Source organism: Myotis daubentonii, chromosome 1, assembly GCF_963259705.1.
Source record: "Myotis daubentonii chromosome 1, mMyoDau2.1, whole genome shotgun sequence".
Taxonomy (NCBI): domain Eukaryota; kingdom Metazoa; phylum Chordata; class Mammalia; order Chiroptera; family Vespertilionidae; genus Myotis; species Myotis daubentonii.
Window position 1 is genome coordinate 130,814,610 of NC_081840.1, and position 20,893 is coordinate 130,835,502.

Below are 20,893 nucleotides of genomic sequence, written 5' to 3' on the forward strand. Positions count from 1 at the left end.
GATTGTTATATGTGCCCTGACTGGGAATCAAACCCACAACCTTGGTGTATCGGGACGATGCTATAACCAACTGAGCTACCTGGCCAGGCCAGCCAGAAATTAAATTGTGAAGAGTACTAGTAAGAATCCTGCATGGCTCCATTTTAGGAACCGTCTATGTTCCCAGAATATATGTTATCTTGGGCCTGCTAAGAACTCTCATATACCTGCCAAGAACTCTCATATACTTGCTGCCAACATTTTTCCTCAAGTTGTACTGTGTCACTTTTGTCATGCTGGTATTAGACCTTTAAAGGTTAATCTTGTCAGATCAGGCTCCTACTGCAAATCATGTCCATTCTTGTTATCTTTCATTCATCCTTCCATCTTTGCACCCAAATTGTGGTGTAACTGAGCCACGTAACACTGTATTATCTCTCTGGTATAAGCATATTTTCTAGCTCCCAAAATTTGGTAGGAACTATACACAGCATTCAAAAAAAGTATAGCTCCTCTCCTCACAGAGTTTGCATACTAATTTTGAGTATCTTTTCATGTACCTGTTGGCCATCTGTCTTCATAGGAAAAGTGTTCAGATAAATGCAGATATAATATTTCCAAGCTATTCATGACTTTGAAGGTGATTTTTCTTTTGAAAGAAGGGCATATGATTACCTCTAAAATTATTGAAGTCCAGTACATGGCATCTGAGGTCTAAGATGCTAAAGAAATGATGAGACCTCATTGGTGTCTATTAAAGAAGTCAAAGGTTCACAGTTACTCATGCCATGAGCCAGCAGCTAGGATTTCAAATAGAAAAGATCCGCACTGAAGCGATGTATTAAGGCTTGGGGCCAGAACACCTTACTTCTTTGGTGGTGATACATAGGTCTCCCCGTGTGAGACCTGGAATCCCATATCCTAGTAGAGACCCATAGAGAGCCTTCTGAGTCTGAGCTGCAAGGCGTGTGTCAGAATGAAAGGGATGAGGTCCTCACCTCCTGGTCCAGGTCTGGATGGGATTCTGAGCTGAGGAAGTTGATGGAACCCACGTCGTGAATCCATGTGTGAAGGGACTCAGGTAGCCAGGCTTCCAAAGGGTGTGAGAATCCTGTCCTCGGGTCACATCTGCTGAGAGATGGCCTGGTTTCCCAGCGACCCCTGGAAGAGGGGATGTTGAGGCAGCTCCTCCAAGCCAGGCTGTCAGAGTCCTACTCCTGCTCTCCACAAGCCCGGCCTGGCTTGGCCTCACAGGCCCGGTGAGGTGGGTGCTCAGTAAGCCTGCTGACTGACCACTGCAGGGGGAGCAGGGACCACTGGATTCTCTCTGCCCTGAGGGAGCATTGCTTTGCTCATTGGTGTTTCAGGTCACCAGTTTGTGGAGGTTCAAATAGAGTTTGAGAGGACAGCTCTGAATTCACATCACTTGGTTATGGAGTTTTCAGAGTTCATGTATCTGAAATCCTTTTTTTGTGGGAACTTGGATGGGTGTTTTCCTCTCTTCCCAACCCCCATTTCTTGAAATCCTATAAAGGATCACAGAGGAAAGAAAAATGGAATAACAAAACAGAGAAAATGACAACTGGTTTGTTGTTCATAGCTCCTCTGAAAGTGGGAGAGAGCGTGTGGGATAGTTCTCAGCACCGTTCCGGGGACCTGCCGACACAGAACAGTTCTGATTTCAGTGGGAGTGCAGCCGCCAAGGGCGATGAGCTGTTGTTCTCAGCCACCAACTCGCTTAGGAAATACCCAGTGTTCTGCAGGCCGATGTGCCTCATTGCAATAACCACCCAAACACAAAATATGCCTGTGCGTCCTTTCTTAAATAAATGGAACAGAAGACTGAGGTAGCCTTTTTTTAAAAGAAATGTAGAGGCATAAGTCACCCATTCCCTCCCCAAATCACACATGTTGTAACTATAAACAGGAATGCGATGGCAGTTGAGTTACCTTCACTGTGATCAGCAGGATTGTAAAGAATGTGGTGATGATGCGGGTTTTAAAAAACAAACACACAACCTGCGGTCTGCTGTTACCCCTCAGCTCTGATATTTTCCGTTCTGGAAAAGCCGTGTTGTGCTAGGCCAGGGGCATCGCTTCACCTGGGGTCAGTCCACATGCATTACTCACCGCCTCACACATTCTCATTCTCTGAATGCTAGCACTTCCTCCCATTGTGAGGAAGTTTATTAATAACTAATGTAACAATGAGGATGCCAGCTATCTCATCTCTCCATACAGACAAGTGGTCTGATCGGCGCCTGCCAGCTTTATGGCCGTGGCTTTGTTCAGCTCAAAACACACTGCCTTATGCTGGTATCAGTCATGTGGCTTTTGGTGTGTTGTTGTTCTCTTTGTCTTCATCCTTTCTTTTTTGTTCTCACTCACCCCCTCCTGCATCTCTGTCCAGCATCTCCACGTTCTCTGTTATGTAGCAGCTGCCTGTCCCCGTAGGTCTAATGACAGCAGGATGCCAAGGGCTTTCATTTTGGTCCTGACCTCCGGGCTCTGCAGATGGGCACAGATCTGCAGCCACAGCCAAGGGCGTGTTCACGCTGGACCGTGCCACCAGTGAGGGCTGTGACATCTCCTTCTGTGGGATGGATGTTTCTGGACTTGTTAGAGCAGGACAGGCCTGAGTCAAAATTGAGATGATAAAATGTTTGTTCTTTCTACTCTCATATTGGGGAAATAAAACCCACTAAAGTAATTTAGACTGATGTATTTATGTCTTCAGGTATTCCTAGTAAAGGAGTATTTGCCTACTAAAGAGAACCGAACAGAATGGCAATTTGTAACCTAAATGAATGATTTTCCAATGATGAAATTTTAAACACTGAAAAAGAAATACCACATCAGCTCTCACAGGCGTTGCTTTGTTCCCGTGTAGGCCAGCTCTCTCAGTATTGCAATAGAATAACAGTCTCGGAGCCAGAAAGATAAGCCCCTCATTTCACAGTTTAAGAAATGGAAACCATATGAGTTACTCATAAATAGTAGTTTCAACTAGGTATTTTACCAGATGCTGCTGCTAATTTTTATGATCAATTATTCAATTTCTTCTCTCTCTCTTTTTCTCCCTCCATCCCCCCCACCCCGCCTCTCCTCCCCCCCTTCTCTCCCTCCCCTCTCTCATATTATAGTTGTGCTCTTCACCCTGTGGTGAAGGTGCCTGGAGCCCTGGCATCTGGCCACGTGAGAAAGCCATCCCAGACACTCTAGCTACCATCAAAGGTGCTTACCTTTCAAAGATCTTCCATTTCTACTGTTTCAAAGGAACTGTTTTATTTTTACAATTTCTGACCCTGATGACAAGTGTGCCAAGCATGCAGTTTTCATGCTAAAAATCACATTTATTCTCTGAACCCATCTCCAGAGACTACGTGTGTACCTTGAAATCTGCGGTGTGCCATTGTTTCATACTGTCTTCCAGGACATCTTTTAAGTGTGGGATTCATAATTGACGATGTGTATGGCAAATAAATATCTCTTCGTCATATAGGAGAATTCAGACCCTTCCTGCACATTCACTCCTGGGTGTCTGCCAAAATTTGTCCTTATGACTTTTACAGATCTGCCGGGAATGTGCCTTCTTTATTTTATTATTTTCCCTGAAGGCCTATACAGATTGTCATTTCCTTCACTTACTTTCAGGACAGCTGACTTCTTTCCTCTTTGGGGCGTGGTTTGTTTCAATTTCCCCTCCTCTCAGAGAAAAAAGCACCCCTTCTTTCTTCTGAGATCAGTGGGCAGGTCATCAGTATTCCAGCTGTGTGACCAGAGTGCCACGCTCCTGAGAACATGCTCTTCGTAGGATGCATGCTCATATCCTGCGCTGAGTAGTCAGGGGCTTTTGAAAGATTGGAGCGGATTCTCCCTCACAGCTGAACAAGGATATCCTGGAGGAGAGGAGATTGTGTGTGTGTGTGTGTGTGTGTGTGTGCACCCTCCCCCCATACACATACCACACACACATACATACACACACACGTCCTGCCCAGGGAGCTGGCTGCCCACTGGGGGAAGTCTGGAGTTCCCCAGCTGGATGGGGCAGTTTCTCCGGAAACTGCCAGAGGTAGCACAACAGGTTTCACCATATTTTCACCAATAAAACCTCCACAGCACCGGGCGCTCACTCAAATGATTCCCAGATACCCACTGAAAATAACTTCTGACCTTGAGCACACCCAGACTCCCCTGGCCCTGTTTGATAGAACTTATCTTCTTTGAGATCAGATCTTTTTCTCCTCTTCCCCGGCCAGATTATTGGTGGCCTATTTCTATAAAATCCTTTGGATTTTGATTGAAACATAATAAAGTAACCAAAAACACACACAAGATTATATTTTCAGCCTAGTATCATTCAGATTGGTAGTTACTGCGCCATAACTGGGGTGGAAGGGCTCACTAGAGAACTGATCTGATGCTTAGTTTTCCTGCTGGTGAAACACAGGGAGCACCTCACCTGTGCAGACCAGACTAGGGTGACCGCCAGCTCCCAGGTTGTCTAATTGGTACCAGCCTGGGGGTTCCTTCCCTGTGTGGCAGCTGTTGCCTCTCGCCTTCCCGGGGCTTCTCTCCTGCCTCCCCCACGTGGGCAGCTTTTCATGTCAGGACAGGGCTCTCAAGGCTGGGATCCGGTCTAGTTATCGGTCTCCCACCCACCTGCACACGAAGGTGCTCCAGAGACATGTTTCATTGGCATGTCTGAAGAGCCTCCCTGGTTCCACCTCCTCCTTCCTTCTCTCTGCATGTCCATCCGAGCAACACGTGGGAGGGGTCGGGGCTGGACATGCAGGTGTGACTGCACACTGCACCATTTACTACGGTGACTCAGCAGTCACCAAAACAGGAAGTTCCTACCCTTGTGGTGTTTCCATTCTAGGGCCAATATAGCCCACACAGAGCCCAGTCAGAATCCCAGCTCTGCCTTCCTACCTCCCGGTAACTTCTATGAAAACAGGGACTCTGTGTTTGTGACGATTAAATGAAGTGGAACATGTGGGAAGCTCCTGTAAGGAATTCTGTAAAAATCCACTTGCTTTTTTCCTTTCTCCTCACTAGTTTTCTGAATGTATGCAGCCAGGAACACTATTTAATACAAATAACTACGAATATTCACGTAGCACCTATGTTCTGAACTCTGTTCTAAGCATCTGTCAAGTATTATCTCATCCAATTCTCCCAACCTTTGAAGAAGCCCCGTTTTTATTCCCATATTACAGGAGAGGATACTGAGATGTAGTTCATGTAACATTACCAGGCCCTTCAGCTAGTAAGTCATGGACCTGGGACATAAGCCCAGACCTGTTCCCTCTAAACTGCTAGACTGTAGACTTCAGCCTCAGGAAGCCACAGGATCAAGGTATGTTTTCCAAACCATATTTAGGTCACTCTTTCCTATACACTTGGTACTGCTCTAAACTTCTATTAACAACTAGAAAGTATTTATGTATTACTTATATCTTCCAAAAATATTCAAATCACCTCTGATGTTCTTTGCCTCCTGACCCATTCATTATGGGTAGACAGCCCTTTTGAAGTAACTTGGCCACTGTTTGGTCAGTTCATAAGTTTTGAGATCCCACTTCTGACTCCAGTAGTTTTCTATCTTCCTACTTTTATAATCCCAAAGGCAGCTCCAATTAATCTGTTTAGCATACAGGTATTTGCTTTGGACTGTTGATAAGATGACGAAATAAATTCTTTAGGTGCTGGTTGATCATTAGACATTCCCTTCCAATTTGAGGCAAATTGTTGCAGTAACTGGGGAAGGACCGGAGTTGGCAGGGTGCCTGTCTTTTCTAGAGGCGGGAATCGTAAGGGAAAGAGGGAAGGTGGCACTGGATGTGAGCATACTTTTGTACAAGCTGCAAAAATCACCGCCAGAGGCACGAGGGAACTGCCTGAGTAAGTGGTTTATTAAATAATAGATTCTTCAGGTTTGGAGGGCTCTTGGAGGTAGGTTAATTGGTCATTTCTAGAAGGGAACATCATGACTACTAGAGTTAGTAACCCGAGGCTTTACACATTCAGGTCTGTGATGGAAATCCGGGTCTCTTTCCTGTCCTTCACTGCCCCTTTCAAAGATTAGACTTACACTTTTTAATTTCTGAGGGACTAAATTTATAGCCTTGGGGTGTTCTTGCCTATTTATGTGGGTTCAAATAAATGGAAATGGATAAACCGTGGTAACAGAGAGTTTCTGTACCTTTAGGCAAGTCTATGTGCTGATTTGAAATGATTTCTGTGTCTAGAATCACTTTGGACATGGTCACAATCCTTTAGTTTGTTAAGATCCCCATAGACCAGAGCCCCTGAGGCCCTTCCCTGATTGGGTGTCTCCTGGAATCACTGTCTCTTCAGGGAATTAGCCAGGATTCTCTGCCTCCTGCTTTCTGGCTAACTTGCTGGCCTCCCTTTAGGATGTCAGCTGTGCCATTCAGGGGATGCCTAAAGGGTTGTTGTGGATGCCGTGGGAATCTCCTCAACATCACAGACCACTTGGGGCTCCTTCTCTGATGCCCTTGGGTTTCTTTCTATGGAACTGTTACTGAGGCATCATTGTCGCTAGGAACTTGACCACTTCTCCTCATGATTGGCATATTTGCCTGGTTGCAGGTAACGTCCCACAGGCTTAGATCCCACAAGCTCTGAAATAAAGTCACCTGGAGAACTCAGAGCCCTTGTCCAAGAGCAGGGAATTTTCCTTTAGAGAAACAGAGGCACTGGGAACCTCTTTCAGATGCAATCTGACATGAACCTGAATGCATATTTCCTTAAGCAATGGTGAAGAGGTGGTCTCAATGATTTCTCTCTCTAATTCTATGGTGTGTGTGTGTGTGTGTGTGTGTGTGTGTGTGTGTGTGTGTGATGTACATGTAGGGATATATATGCACTCACTCATGTTAAATCTTCACCCAAGGTTGAGGAGTTACCTATTTATTCCAGGCACACACAGTGGTGTCATATGCATTATTTCACTTAGTCTTTACAACAGATTAAGGAGGGCAGGTCAGTATCCCAAGGTCACACATCTAGTAAGTGGTTTAGAGTTCATCAAACTCAGAACTGTCTGATGCTCCACTCAGGTATCCTTATGGCTAAAATGGAAATCCACATGGCCAGGCCATGCTGGCTCAGTTTGCAGAGATTTAACTTGGTGCTCTGCACCACATTTCTTGTGAAGCAATATCCAGAATAAAGGAGTAAAAGAGCTAGACTTAGTGGTGCCAGACATGAAGAGGGCCTCTTGAGCCATCTAGTCTGTCTTATGTGGGTTGGCTATTTAGGTTAATTATTATGAATAAAATAATTTAGGTAGTGCTAATGAGCCCTATAACTCAAGACCAAAGCTTAACTAATCCCATAACTAGAGACAGAATGATCTAAAAACATTGTGCTTTACCTCCCAGAGTTTAATGTTGTGTGACTTTTGCCATCCTTGAACAGATTAATTCTTATATTTGACTGCATCCAGCATCATTTCCTATGGAGAGGCTAGGCAGGGGTGAAAGGGGAAAACAATGAAGTTTTCACGTGAGCTAGAGATCCTTTCATCTTTCTTGGACCCAAGTTTCCCCAGGCCTGTTTTTTCAGTCCAAAGTATGACTTCCTTCCAGTATTATTTTACATTCTTATTAATTCTTCAGATGATAGAACAGAGCATACCTCATAAGTAGTTCCTGTGTTCTCAAATGTAATTGGTGACTATGACGACGAGAACCAGAGAAGATTCAAAGTGACTTAGTATGTGATATTGGATGGATATAAACTTGGAGATAGTACTGATAGCATGGGGTCATAGACTTAAGGAAGGAGAGCACTTGAACTGAACCATTCAAAAAGGGGAGCCCTGTCTGGCTGTGTGTTGCATGAACATAACACCATGTGAATTTAGTGTCTAAGAACCATGAGGTAATGGAGACTTCCTAAGAGGCACACTTTTGTTCAGGATTGCTGTTGAGTTTGGAAACCTGTGATTGAAGCATGACAAAATCCAAAGAAGAGGTACCAAAATGATTAAAGGTTTGGAAGGTAGGCACTATAAAGAAACGACTTACAGGTACTAGATTTCTTTACCAACATGAGGTACAACTTGACTAGAGCATCCAAGTGTGACTGACAACATTTGTTTGTTTGTTTATTCCAGTTAATACTTATGAGCCACTGTGGAGGCATAAAGATGATACTCTCCTACAGTTACATATTTTCTCTATTTCACACTAGAATGGGGTGAGGGAGAAAAAAGCCCAAAATGGAGTCAAAATACACTGATACTGATTGTTTTCTTCGTGTTGAGTTGTATGTATATTTTCAATATTAATCCCTTATCATTGATGAAAACCTTCTTCCATTCAGTAGGCTGTCTTTTTGTTTTATTAATGGTTACCTTTGCTGTGCAAAAACTCTTTAGTTAAATGGAGTCCCACTTGTTTATTTTTCCTTTGCCTAATGAGACATATTGGAAAAAAAATTACCAAGAACAATATCTAACTTCTACTACCTATGTTTGGTTCTAGGAGTTTTATGGTTTCACGTCTTACATTTGTTTTTAATCAATTTTGAATTTATTTTTGTATATGGTGTAAAAAAGTGGTCTATTTTTTTTGCATGTATCTGTCCATTTTTCCCAAAACTATTTATTGGAGACACTATCTTTATCCCATTGTATATTCTTTCCTCCTTTGCCATGGATTAACTGACCATACGGCTGTGGATTTATTTCTGAGCTTCATATTCTGTTTCATTGACTTATGTGTCTGTTTTTATGCCAGTACCATACTGTTTTGATTACTATAGCCTTGTACTATAACTTAATATCAGGTAGCATAATTCCTCCAACTTTGTTGTTCTTTCTCAAGATTGCTATGCCTATTCAGGGTCTTTTGTGGCTCCATGTAAATTTTAGGAATATTTGTTCTAGTTCTGTGAGAAACACCATTGATATTTTGGTAGGAATTGCATTGAATCTATAAATTGCTTTGGGTAGTATGGACATTTAAACAATGTTTATTCTTTCTATCCATGATCATGATATATGATTACATTCATTTGATTCTTCTTATTTTCTTCTTCAATGTCTTATAATTTTATGAGGACCGGTCTTTTACCTCCTTGTTAAATTTATTCCTAGGCATTTTATTTTATTTTGATGCAATTATAAATGGCATTGTTTTCTTAATTTCTCTTTCTGATAGTTCATTATTGGAGTATAAAAAGACAACCAATTTCTGAATATTAACTATGTATTCTACCTTGCTGAATTCATTTATCAGTTCTAATAGTCTTTTAGCGGAATCTTTAGGGTTCTCTCTGTATAGTATCATAGCATCTGCAAATGACAGTTTTACTTCTTTCCAATTTGGATGCCTTTTATTTCTTTTTCTTGTCTGATTGCTGTGGCTAGGACTTCCAATACTATGTTCAACAAAACAGTAAAGGGTAGATATCTTTGTCTTGTTCAAGATCTTAAAGAAAAATCCTTCACCTTTTCATTACCGAGTATGATATTAGCTGTGGGTTTGTCATATATGCCCTTTATTATGTTACTAGAGGCCCGGTGCACAAAAATTTGTGCACTGGTGGTGGTGGTGGGGGGGTATCCCTCAGCCCCACTTGTGTCCTCTCACAATCTGGGACCCCTCGGGAGATAACGACCTGCTGGCTTAGGCCCACTCCCAGGTGACAGAGGGCAAGCCCAATCCCTAGGTGCCTGCCCTGCAGTTCCTGGTCGGGCTCAGAGCAGGGCTGACTGGGGAGTTGGGGTACCGCCCCCTGTCATGCACAAAGCAGGGCGGATCAGGAGGTTGCGATGCCACCCTCAGACATGCTCAGGGTAGGGCCGATTGAGGGGTTGGGGCGCCGTCCCCTGTCACACTCAAGGCAGGGTCGATGGGGAGGTTGCGGCGCCACCCCCTGTCACGCACAGAGCAGGGCCGATCAGGGGGTTGGGGAGCTCCCCCATGTCATGCACAGAGCAGGGCCGATTGGGGGGTTGGGCGCTGCCCCCTGTCACACTCAAGGCAGGGTAGATGGGGAGGTTGAGGCACCACCCCCTGTCACCCACAGAGCAGGGAGTAGGGAGCCTGGGGCCACTCACTCCTCAGAGAGGACCTCTGCAGCCGATGTCCCTCTCGATTCCTAATTGCCACGAGTGGATGTGGGACCTGCCTGTTCTGCGTTTCCACCCCTTTTACCAATCTCTTTGTGGCTTCTATATATGTTTAGTTATAGGATTTCTATTCAGCTTGTCTTCAGGTGGTTCTTCATGTAGGTTCTGAATTTTGTTTTAATTTTGATGTGATTGTGGGAGGAGCTAACACAGCATTTCCATCATCTATCTTGACTGGAAGCCCTCTGAGATGTCTTCTTTACCATTAGGAGAAAGTGACCGATTGACTCGGAATTCTGATAGGTTATTCTCATATCTGTTATTCACTGAAATGTTCAAAAATGCTTTACATGGAAATACAGTTGCTAACCCCCCCTTTCCCAAAAGTCCTGCTCGAATTTTTATTGGTATTGCAATGATTCTGTTAATTCCTGAAGTACTGACATCTTTATGGTGTCAAGCTTCTAATCCACAACTACCTACGTCTCTCTATTATTTTAGGTCTGTAATTTATTTTTCAGCAAAAATTTTCATTGTAGAGATCTTGCATATTTTTCATTAGATTCCTCCCTAGGTGTTCGATGTTGTTTGATTCTATTGCAACTGGCATCATGTGAGGCCTTTGAAGGCACACTCAGTATAACCTGTCCATGTCTAACACTCTGCCCACCATGGGCATGAGAAGCAAAGTAATACTCAGCCTTTCCTTTCCAGGGAGCCAGTGCACCGTGCCTACCCCAGCAAAGTGAAAGGGTATAATAGCTTCACTGCAGGAAATTTCAGAATCCAAACATTGCAGCCAAGAAAGTGTGCTTTCTTCTAACCTACATCTCTCTGGTTGGCATGTCAGCTTATTTTCCTCTAGTTTGGTTCACAGTGTGCCTTCCACAAAGATTTCATATCTATCATTCTGCTATTTGAATCATCATTCAGATAGTTCTGCCACATTGTAAAACTATGTGTAGCTCTTAAGAGGGAATTTGCTCATGATATAGCATTAAGTTAAAAAACACAATAAAAATCTAATTTTATTTTTTAAATGTATGGCTTAGATAAACAGGTTAAAAGAAAATGTATGACAATGGTTATCTTTGGGTGCTTAGCTTCTGGACTATTTTGATACATGCCTGCATTTCCAAAATGTTAATGTCAAACATGCATTTTCTTTGTACTGAGCAAAAAAAAAAAAAATATATATATATATATATATATATATATATATATATATATATATACACACACACACACACACACACACACACACGTATATATATGTCAGCATCTGTTTTGTTAATCCTTGCCTGAGGATATTTTTTCCATTGAATTTTTAGAGGGGGGGAGAGCGAGAGAAACATTGATTGGTTGCCTCCAGCATGTGCCCTGACTGAGGCAGTGACCCTGTGAAACCCGGTGCCCTTGATGGAGATTCGAACCTGGGACCCTTTGATGCACAGGCTGATGCTCTAACCACTGAGCATACCAGCCAAGGCAAAACATCAGCATTTTTTAATGGAAAAAAAAATTAAACTATGTATTAAAATTACTGGCTTGAATTTTACTTTCCCCTTCATTGTACAAAGTCTATTAAACATCACTAGTGAAGTTAAAACAGGTATCTGACATATCTTAAGATAATCAAGAAAATGAAACTTCTTTTCCAGACGTGTGAATTTTCCTGCCAGTGCCTCTGGTCAGCTGTAAAGTCCACTACTTGCTGAGAATTCTCTCCTCACACTTGGAACCTTGCAACACCTGTTTTATTTCACACTTTCTTGATTCCTGGGGCAAATCCCAGGTCCACAGTGTAGGCTCCAGTTAAATTTCTTAGTGGTCCAGATGTGTGTCCCCCGCTGAGCTGGCCTAGTAACCCCACTGTTTATTGACAGGTTCTCAGGAATCGGATAGCTCTCAGTCCGCCAAGAAAGACATGCTGGCTGCCTTGAAGTCCCGGCAGGAAGCGCTGGAGGAAACGCTGCGCCAGCGGCTGGAGGAGCTCAAGAAACTCTGCCTCCGAGAAGCCGTAAGCAGTTCCTGTTGCTGCCTGGGGAAGTCTGTATTGTCTGAGCCCTCATCCCCTTCACAGACTTACACAGGGGAGTGGGTCACACAGAGATCATAGGAGGGAAACAAGAGCTCCGGACACACAAACGTTGGAAATAGCCAATCCCTGTCATGTGCCCCATCAGAAACAGAAGTGGCGACGTTCCTGGGACACCAGGGTACCAGTGCAAGCTGAGTCTCAAGTGGGACCTCACTGGAGACCAGTCATGGTAGCACCTGTAAATAATAATGTTTGCACGGTGCCCCTTAGTTTATAAAGCATTTTCTCGTATGTCATTACCTCCTTGACTGGAGTGGTTTGCCACCATTTTCTAAGACTTTGTGTCTGAGTTGACTGTTGTGGCTTTTGTTCCCTTGAGGCTGTTTCAGATACTATATCTTTGGAAATCATGCTGAAAAGCATCACTGGGAATCAATAAAGAAACAGGATTTCACTTGATATATAATTCCCTTTAAAACTCATCTGATGTGACACTCTTTTTTTAAAAAAATGAAGTCTTAGCCTAGTGATATCTTTAAGTTTTATGCATAGCAACATTCCTCAAGCTCCTGTTTGCACTGGTCTCAGGTTTCATTGGGACTCAGAGGCTGTGACAGGCCACTGTTGTATTTATTTGAATGTCCGCTTCCACCCCTTCTTTTGTATATTCTGCAGTTCTCTGTTAGCATGTTTGATGAATTGAACTTTCAATGCCATACACCTTACTGTGCATGTGTGTGCATGGACATGTGTGTGCATGTGCTTGCACCTGCACAGGATAGGGCGGGAGCCCTCCAGGGAGCCATTGTAGTTCATATAATGTTAACAGAGCGATACTGGTGAAGAGTTGAGAATCGGAAGTATAAAGAGGCTCCCAGACTGTATTCCCCTGCCCTCAGTAATAGTGCCTTGCCCCAGGCCAAATGAACCAGGGGCTTAGAATGAAATCACATTACATTTCCACTTGGCTTAATTAGGTACTGGATTGATAGAAACCGGAGCCAACTCAAACCAGACCCACATTAGCACAAACCCACTGCAAATCTTAGGAAAGCACATGCCCGGAGGGAGGGAAGGAGGGACGGAGGGGTCCCCAGCAAGCTTTTCCTTGAGGTCCCAAGACTCCCAGGGAAAGGTGTGGCTCTCTGGTGATGACCAGCATGTCCTCCTCTGGTTTGCAGCAGCCACCAGCATTTGTATAAAGAATATACTTTAAAAATTTAAGAAGTATGGCTTTGGGCGTCTGCATTTAATAATTTGTAAAGACTTGTTTTGTTTTTAATAGAGACAATGTCCCTAAACCCAGCAGGGAGTCAGCATCAGAAAATTGGAGAAACATGTCAGGGCAGAGTTAGCATGTGTTAAAGAAGGTCTCACTGTGTCTCTTAAAACTAAAAGCAATTATCAGGAAAACAAAGCTTTCGCTTCTTACAATGTTGACAGCAGAAAACAGCTTGAGCAGAAGGGATACCCTCTCTGGCCCCAGGCAGATTGCTTTGTGACGTTTCCCATTCTGGTCTCTGGACGCCTCTGTAATCTTGGGCAGAGGTGCCTCTGTCTGTGCCACACACCGTGTCCCTCCGCTCAGGATGTCGGGGAGCAGTTTGTCCCCTGGGGAGCTAGCGGGGCAGCCAGAATGGGGTGGAGCAGAAGCATTTGGCAGAAATACCAATACGAGAATTTAAGAGGAACCAAGCCAAGCCCCACAACAGTGTGTGAAATCCCCCTTCCCCATGTGGCTCTGGCTACATGTGAAATCGGATTAAATGTGGAGAATCGAGGCCTTGAGTCAAAGACCGTCAAGCAGATGGTGGAAAATCAGTAGTCTCGTTTTTTAAAACATAGTATTTTGTTTTAAAACCACAGATACTTTAGACTTGCCATGTTAACCACTTTCCCCTCCTTTTATAAGTTTCAGGTGAAAAAAGGAAAGTCCTAACAATATAGAATTCTCAGTGTGCATGTTGTTTATAAACTGACTTTGAGGGAATCAGATAAACATGTCACAGAATAAACACATAGGACTTCGGCAACATTTGAACCACAATAAAAAAAGGAAAGAAACAGAAAGGAAGATTGCAGAGCCTTCCACGCTCAGACAGTTTGCCTTTGTCCTCTAGAATGCTTACACGGGACAAAAAGGCCTAGGGCCCATTCTCAGGTGCAGAGTGCTGGTGCACTCCAGGTGCATTCACATGCACGCACCATTGCACATGTCCGTACGCACACCCCAGTGCACACACCACACCCCAGTGAGCGCGCGTACACACACACACACACACACACACACACACAGAACGGTGGGAGAAGCCAGACCACTCCTCCTCTTAGAACAGCGGTTCTCAACCTGTGGGTCGCGACCCCTTTGGTGGTTGAACGACCCTTTCACAGGGGTCACCTAAGACCATCGGAAAACACATATATGATTACATATTGTTTTTGTGATTAATCACTATGCTTTAATTATGTTCAATTTGTAACAGTGAAATTGGGGGTCACCACAACATGAAGAACTGTATTAAAGGGCCACAGCATTTGGAAGGTTGAGAACCACTGTCTTAGAAGGTAGATCAGCATCTGGAATCTGCTGGTCCAGGCTTCCCGCCTGTGGGACACTAGCACTGGGCCACCTGACACAATAGCTTTTCATGACGATGCTGAACTGTGAGCTCTTCCATGAGTCTGTGCAGCACAGGTATTGATTTGGAGCTAGAAACCAGGGCTGGGCCTTGCCACCTGTGCCATTGGCAGCTCACAGTGGCTCTCCCAGGACTTTCTTTCCCTGGAAGGGACTCCTCACAACTGATACCTTGGCTCCACCACATGGATTAGCTGCTGATTCAGATTTGATCTTTATTTAGCCCAGACATAGCCCCTCATATGGAGCCCAATTCTAATCTGGGCTCATTCCACTGACCTAGTGTTTGCAGGGTCATTGTCACTATGGCCATTTGTCAACTAAGCTCACTGTCATCGTATTCACAACAATGAGATTTTCAGACCCCAAAATATACACTCAACAGATCTGTTTTAATAGATGTGCCAAAAGTACGGGTTTATTTTCAGTTTGTACTGAAACTCTTATTTGTGTACATTTAATGTCTTTTAAGCTCAGCCTGTTCCCTGAGTGTTGGCCTGAGTGGAATAATTCTTATATTTAGTTTCTAATTTGTCATATGCATTTTCCTGGGATTTTCCATATAGACACCACTCTTCCTAAGAAAGACTATGTGGAAGACACTTTAATCTCAGCTATCAGTGAGGGAGGATGGGGTGCAGGGGCACTGCACGGGAGGCAGAAAGATCAGAGTTGTGTGTGGCCCTGCCTGGCACATAGTGGGCATGCAGGAAACACTTGGGAAACTAACAAATGAATGAAATGCAAGGTTTATGATGAAGTCTAAAGCAACTTTGTTTATGTGACAGTTACTTTCGGAAGAACTTTTCAAAGTGCATCTGTTCTGTACAAAAGGATTGCTCTCATCCATTTTTAGAGAAATGAAATCACATTTTAAAAACTCTTATTAACGCTCATTTAGACATTTTGATTAATAAAGGTACTATTTTGAATGTGTGCATTGAAGAGTGTTGTGTGTGTGTGTGTGTGTGTGTGTGTGTGTGTCCTGGCAATAAGCACCTGCCCCCTGATTCCCCTCTCCTCCTGCGTTGCACATTTGCAGGAGCTGACGGGAAAACTGCCTGTTGAATACCCCCTGGGCCCAGGGGAGGAACCACCCGTTGTTCGAAGAAGAATTGGGACGGCCTTCAAGCTGGACGAACAGAAAATCCTGCCCAAGGGAGAGGTGCGCCCTTCTTGCTGGTGTTGGGTTCTCTCACATCACCCTCGTTTTCTGTTTGCTGGGGCTCCCAGGTTTTCCGTAACAGCTGCAGCATCCTGCACATTGCCAGCTGCCCTGTCCCCTTCCTGCTCAGTATTTCCCTTCGCCTCTGGTTACCTTCGCAGGTTGGTGAGTATGTGGCTCCCAGGGTAGGACGAGCTAGTTGAGTGTTCCTAAGCATTTTGCTTTTAGTGTGCGTTGTTTATCTGACAGGATAGGCCTGTTGCAAGCTGTGAGGTTAATCTTGGGAGGACATTCTAATAATGCCCATTGCGTGTCTTTGTAATGGCCTCCCATCCCTGGTTACTCAGAGCCCTAGCCCACTGGTTAGCATGCGGGTAAAGTCACCAGAACACAGTGTCCTGGAGCAGGTAGAAGGGGAGGGGCCAGTCTGCTGAGATCTGCACCTGGGGGCAGGGGGCGGGTGAATTGGGGGCGGGGCTGCACCAAATGCTTCACCCAAATCTGAATCTTTACCTGGCAGTTTCCTGTTCAGTACAATGAGGTGCATTGCAGAGTCCTTATTTCTTTGGGCCAGATCCAGGGTTAAGTGAGCTACTATATGGAGGAAGTTTAACTTGGGTCTTCATACTGGCTTGATGAGCAATAAACATGAGTAGCTTGACTTGGAGAAGGGGACATTGCAGGACAGGTGCAGCCTGTGGAAGAGGCAGAATTATATCGGGTCAAAACTGAGGCGAGGGCGGGTGGGATTTAGAAGACCATCTGGTCAAGTATATCTCAAATCTGCTGTCATCAGAATTACCTGGGGAACTTCCTCTCCCCTGTGCTGGGCAGATACCAGGAACTCAACTTTTATGAGGAGACCTCACCTTAGTGAATGCCCCTCCCCCCCAGCCCCATTGTCCTTCCCACAGTCCCATCTCACCGCACCTTCTCACCAGCTGCTTCTTCACACTTGTCAGCAAAATATGCCTTTAGTTCCTGGAGAATTCCATGTGCATCCCCGTCTTCCTCACCTGTCCCTGCATATTTTGGTCGGAAATCCCTCAAAGGAAGGAACGCAGAATTAGCTGGCAGGCTGCAGAGTTGCTCTCTGAAGAACAAACTGCCTTTTCTCTTGGAAATGCACTTGCACCCTCCCCCTCCCACCCCCCCCCCCCCCCACAGCAGGCGGCCATCTGTACAGACTGGGCTGCCAGCATGTGCTGGGCTCAGTTTAAGTAGTGAGACTATCCTGGGTGTACACAAAACCATGGAGCAGTGTTTGAACCAGGGCTGTCAGCACAGCTGGCTGGTGGAGTCCCACTCACAGCTCACCCCATCTTTGTCCCTGCTGACTCATTTCCAGGCTCCAGCACAGAGGGCTCAAAATCTGAGAGACAGAGGGGTGTGGGGAAGGTGGGGGAGAGGGGCACAGTGGAGCTCCCATTAGCAGGCCCGCAGAGCAGGACAGAAAGCTGCTCTGAAAATAGTGTTGCATCCTGTGCCCATTCAAACTGAACGGGTCTAAATTTCCATGAAGGCTTGGTCTTCCTGAACCATGTGGAGACCATGGAATGAAGCCAGGAGGCCCCAGGCCCTCAGCATTGGGACTCCTTGCTTCTCAGTGATGCTCCCATGTGCAGACAACCTTGTCTCCAGAGTGGAACAAGGGCCACGGTCTCAAAAGTGTTTGTGCCCAGCGCACCGGCTGCCAGAGGTTTTAGGAGCAGGATCACTGCATTAGGCAGTGGGACTGCTGGGCGCTTAGTGCCGTGGTCCCCAGGAGTAAGGGAGGCTGGCTTGCCTTGGGGGGCGGGGGCAGAAAGGACAGAGGTGAAACCCTGGCTCTCCCTCCCACAGGAAGCCGAGCTGGAACGCCTGGAACGAGAGTTTGCCATTCAATCCCAGATTACGGAGGCTGCCCGCCGCCTCGCCAGCGACCCCAACGTCAGCAAAAAACTGAAGAAACAAAGGAAAACCTCTTATCTGAATGCCCTGAAAAAGCTGCAGGAGATTGAGAATGCCATCAACGAGAACCGCATCAAGTCTGGGAAGAAACCCACCCAGAGGGCCTCGCTCATCATTGATGGTCAGTGCTGAGCCTTCCCCACAGCAGCTGCCCCCACTGCCCCGGGAGCGGGCACCAGGCCTGAGAGTGGGCCAGCGCCCAGCTCCTGGCATGCCCTAAGCAATCTACTTAACCAGTGAGGGCTATTCTGTTAGGAATGCTGACATAGTGCATTTTGACATCATCTGTACTAACTGGTGACGGGACCCATCCAAGCCTGCAGCCATTTCTTTTTAATCCTCACCTGGGGTATATTTAGACAGAGGAAGGGAGAGAGAAACATCGATGTGAGAGCGAACATCAATCAGTTGTCTTCCATGCACGCCCCGACTGGGGATAGAACCAGCAACCTAGGTGTGTACGCTGACTGGGAATCAAACCTGCAAGCTTTTGGTGCACACAGGGACACTCCAACTCAAGAATATGTCTTCTCTATTTTGCTACCTCTTTCAAATAATGTTTTCATCATACGAGCCCATTTGAATTAGAGAAGGAATTCCGATTCTTCCTAGTTCCTTAGCCTGTTTATTTTTAAATATATATATTTTTTAATTTCAGAGAGGAAGGGAAAAGGAGAAAGAGATAGAAACATCAGTGATGAAAGAGAATCATTGATCAGCTGCCTCCTGCATGCCCCACCCAGGGGAGCAATCCCACAACCTGGACATGTGCCCTGACAGGGAATCACCATGATCTCCTGGTTCATAGGTCCACTCTTAACCACTGAGCCACACCGGCCAGGCAGCATGATTTTTTTTATTTCAAAAGAAAAACACTAAACTTGGTATCCAAAGACCTGTTGCCAGGAGAGTTGAGCAATCCCAAACAAACCAGCTCCCTAGCTGTGCCTCAGTTTCCCCAGATGTTTAAGGGGGAGGATTACCTTGCTGTCTCCCTCTTTGGCATGTTCTCATGGTTAGTTGAATGGGATCTATGAAAATAAGCTTTGTGGAGATAGAAGCTGAATTTCGCAGCTTCCCCCACCCCCACCCCCACCACTAATGGCTTAAGACATTTATTGAGAAGCCATTTGTTGCCCTGTGAGCAAAGCCAAGCTCCTCACCCTAGTTTCACATTTGTACAATCAATAGCAGTTCACCTCCTTTAGGTCAGTCAGAACATGCCCTGGGACTGGGCCAAGACCATGGTATGACGTAACCCGGCCAGGCAGCCTGTTGGGTATAAAGCCACTCAGCATGGCGGTGCCCTGTCTAACAAGAGCACAAAGACGGGCACATTGAGTGTCGGGGGTGGGGGCGAGCTCATGAGCCGCGGCCGGGGCTGTCGTAGAAATGCCCGGCAGCATTTGGGTTGTATTCCATGGATTCTCTCTGAGTAGAAAGAGAAGGACATGCTAAACACAGGCTTTTTACAGATAGGCCTTTGTCTAAAGAATGTGATAAACTCTCAGACTTTTGCCTTTGTCTTCTCAGATGGAAATATTGGCAGTGAAGACAGTTCCCTCTCTGATGCCCTTGTTCTGGAGGATGGTAGGTGGTTGCGGGGACTGGGAAGGGGCTTGGATTAAACTGGGTTAAGCTATGTGTAGCCTGGGACAGGCCAGTGTAACGGTGAGAGCTGGGCCAGGATGGCCCCAGCTACCCTGCAATTCTCTCACTGCCCGATAGTTACTGAGTTGGTTGGGAGTTGCTGGGCGCTGCGTAAACCATGTCTATTGGAATTGTAGTGTTTTCTGTGCCTGAAAGGTCAGGTTTACGGTGATAGTCAATGAGTTGTACTTTACTTTATTAGTTGCCAAACCACATTTTTACCTAAACAGAGAATCTCTACACCACACATAGTTTCCTTTAGCGTATTCATAATTTCTGGAGGAAAGAAGCAGACATTGGTTTGGATCACAAATCAAAGATTGAAACCTGCTAGGAGAGCCTGGAGGAAGCAGGAAAAACAGAAGTGACCCCAACCCGGACCCCCAGTCCACACCTGACATAGAATAGGAAAGAAGTCCAACCCAGAACCATCTCCGAGCATGTTCCTACGGATTTAACCCCAAACTTGTGAGGCCAGGACATTAATGAAATGGAAATATATTAAGTGGCAGTTAATTTTTTACCCCTTAGGGGAAACTCAGGTGGGCAGTGATACGTAGCTATTTAGATGGAAAACATAAAAGGTCTACCCAGGTCAGACTAATGCAGATAATCGCAATAATAATAATCGCTGTTAATGTGGGGAAAGGCTGGCGGGTTATTTACCCCGTCGTCTTGGCCCTGCTATTATCAATCACATTGCAATATTCTTACAGTCACTTGGTTATGTGGGTGGGGAGGAAATGGGGCTGTAGGGGAGCAGGGAGCTGTGTTTTGAAGATCAGAGATCCAGCCCTGGTTTTGGCCTCTGTGGACTCCAGTCTCTCCGGGGGGAGGAAATGAGAACAATTTCATGAGATTCCTTTGTAACTGAGGAGTTGGGGGCATTATATATTGTCATTGGCTAATTCTGATGCATCATTTATGATTAGCTTCTTCCCCATGTTGCAGACCCCGAGACTACCTGGGGGTGTCACTGCCTCCCTAGTGCAGGCTTACGCCATCTAGGGGCTCTTCCCTTTACTGATCTGAGATGTGCAGGAGCAGGGGAGGCATAGCACATGCCCAGGACTTGGGGCTGGGAAGTGGGCTGTGAAAAGAACACTCTTTGGAAGTGGATTTAGGATCACATGAATGGTTATTGGGGTTTGAGGTTTCTTCTAGGTATTGTTCCCCTCAAACTCCCACCTCAGCCTCCACAAGGAACACTGATTTTTTCCTGCCTCTCTCTGCTCAGTGCTGCCGTCCCGGGGGCTCTCACCACTGTATATCTTCCTTAACCCCTCCCCAGCCCTCCCTGGACCCTACCCTTTTGCGACCCCTGCCAGATGACTAAACGGGACTTTCATCCTAACA

The 20,893-nt window shown here is 45.4% G+C and overlaps 1 protein-coding gene across 7 annotated transcripts in view; it reads left to right on the forward strand.

Annotated features, from left to right (window-relative positions):
• FRMD4A (FERM domain containing 4A) overlaps window positions 1-20,893 on the forward strand; it is a 335,840-nt gene that overhangs the window by 293,516 nt on the left and 21,431 nt on the right. For all 7 annotated transcript variants that reach the window (XM_059660122.1, XM_059660132.1, XM_059660112.1 and 4 more), the window contains exons 15-18: window positions 11,980-12,113; window positions 15,815-15,937; window positions 17,780-18,008; window positions 19,421-19,477. In XM_059660122.1, the coding sequence (XP_059516105.1) occupies window positions 11,980-12,113; window positions 15,815-15,937; window positions 17,780-18,008; window positions 19,421-19,477 (543 nt within the window). The remainder of the gene's footprint in view (window positions 1-11,979; window positions 12,114-15,814; window positions 15,938-17,779; window positions 18,009-19,420; window positions 19,478-20,893) is intronic.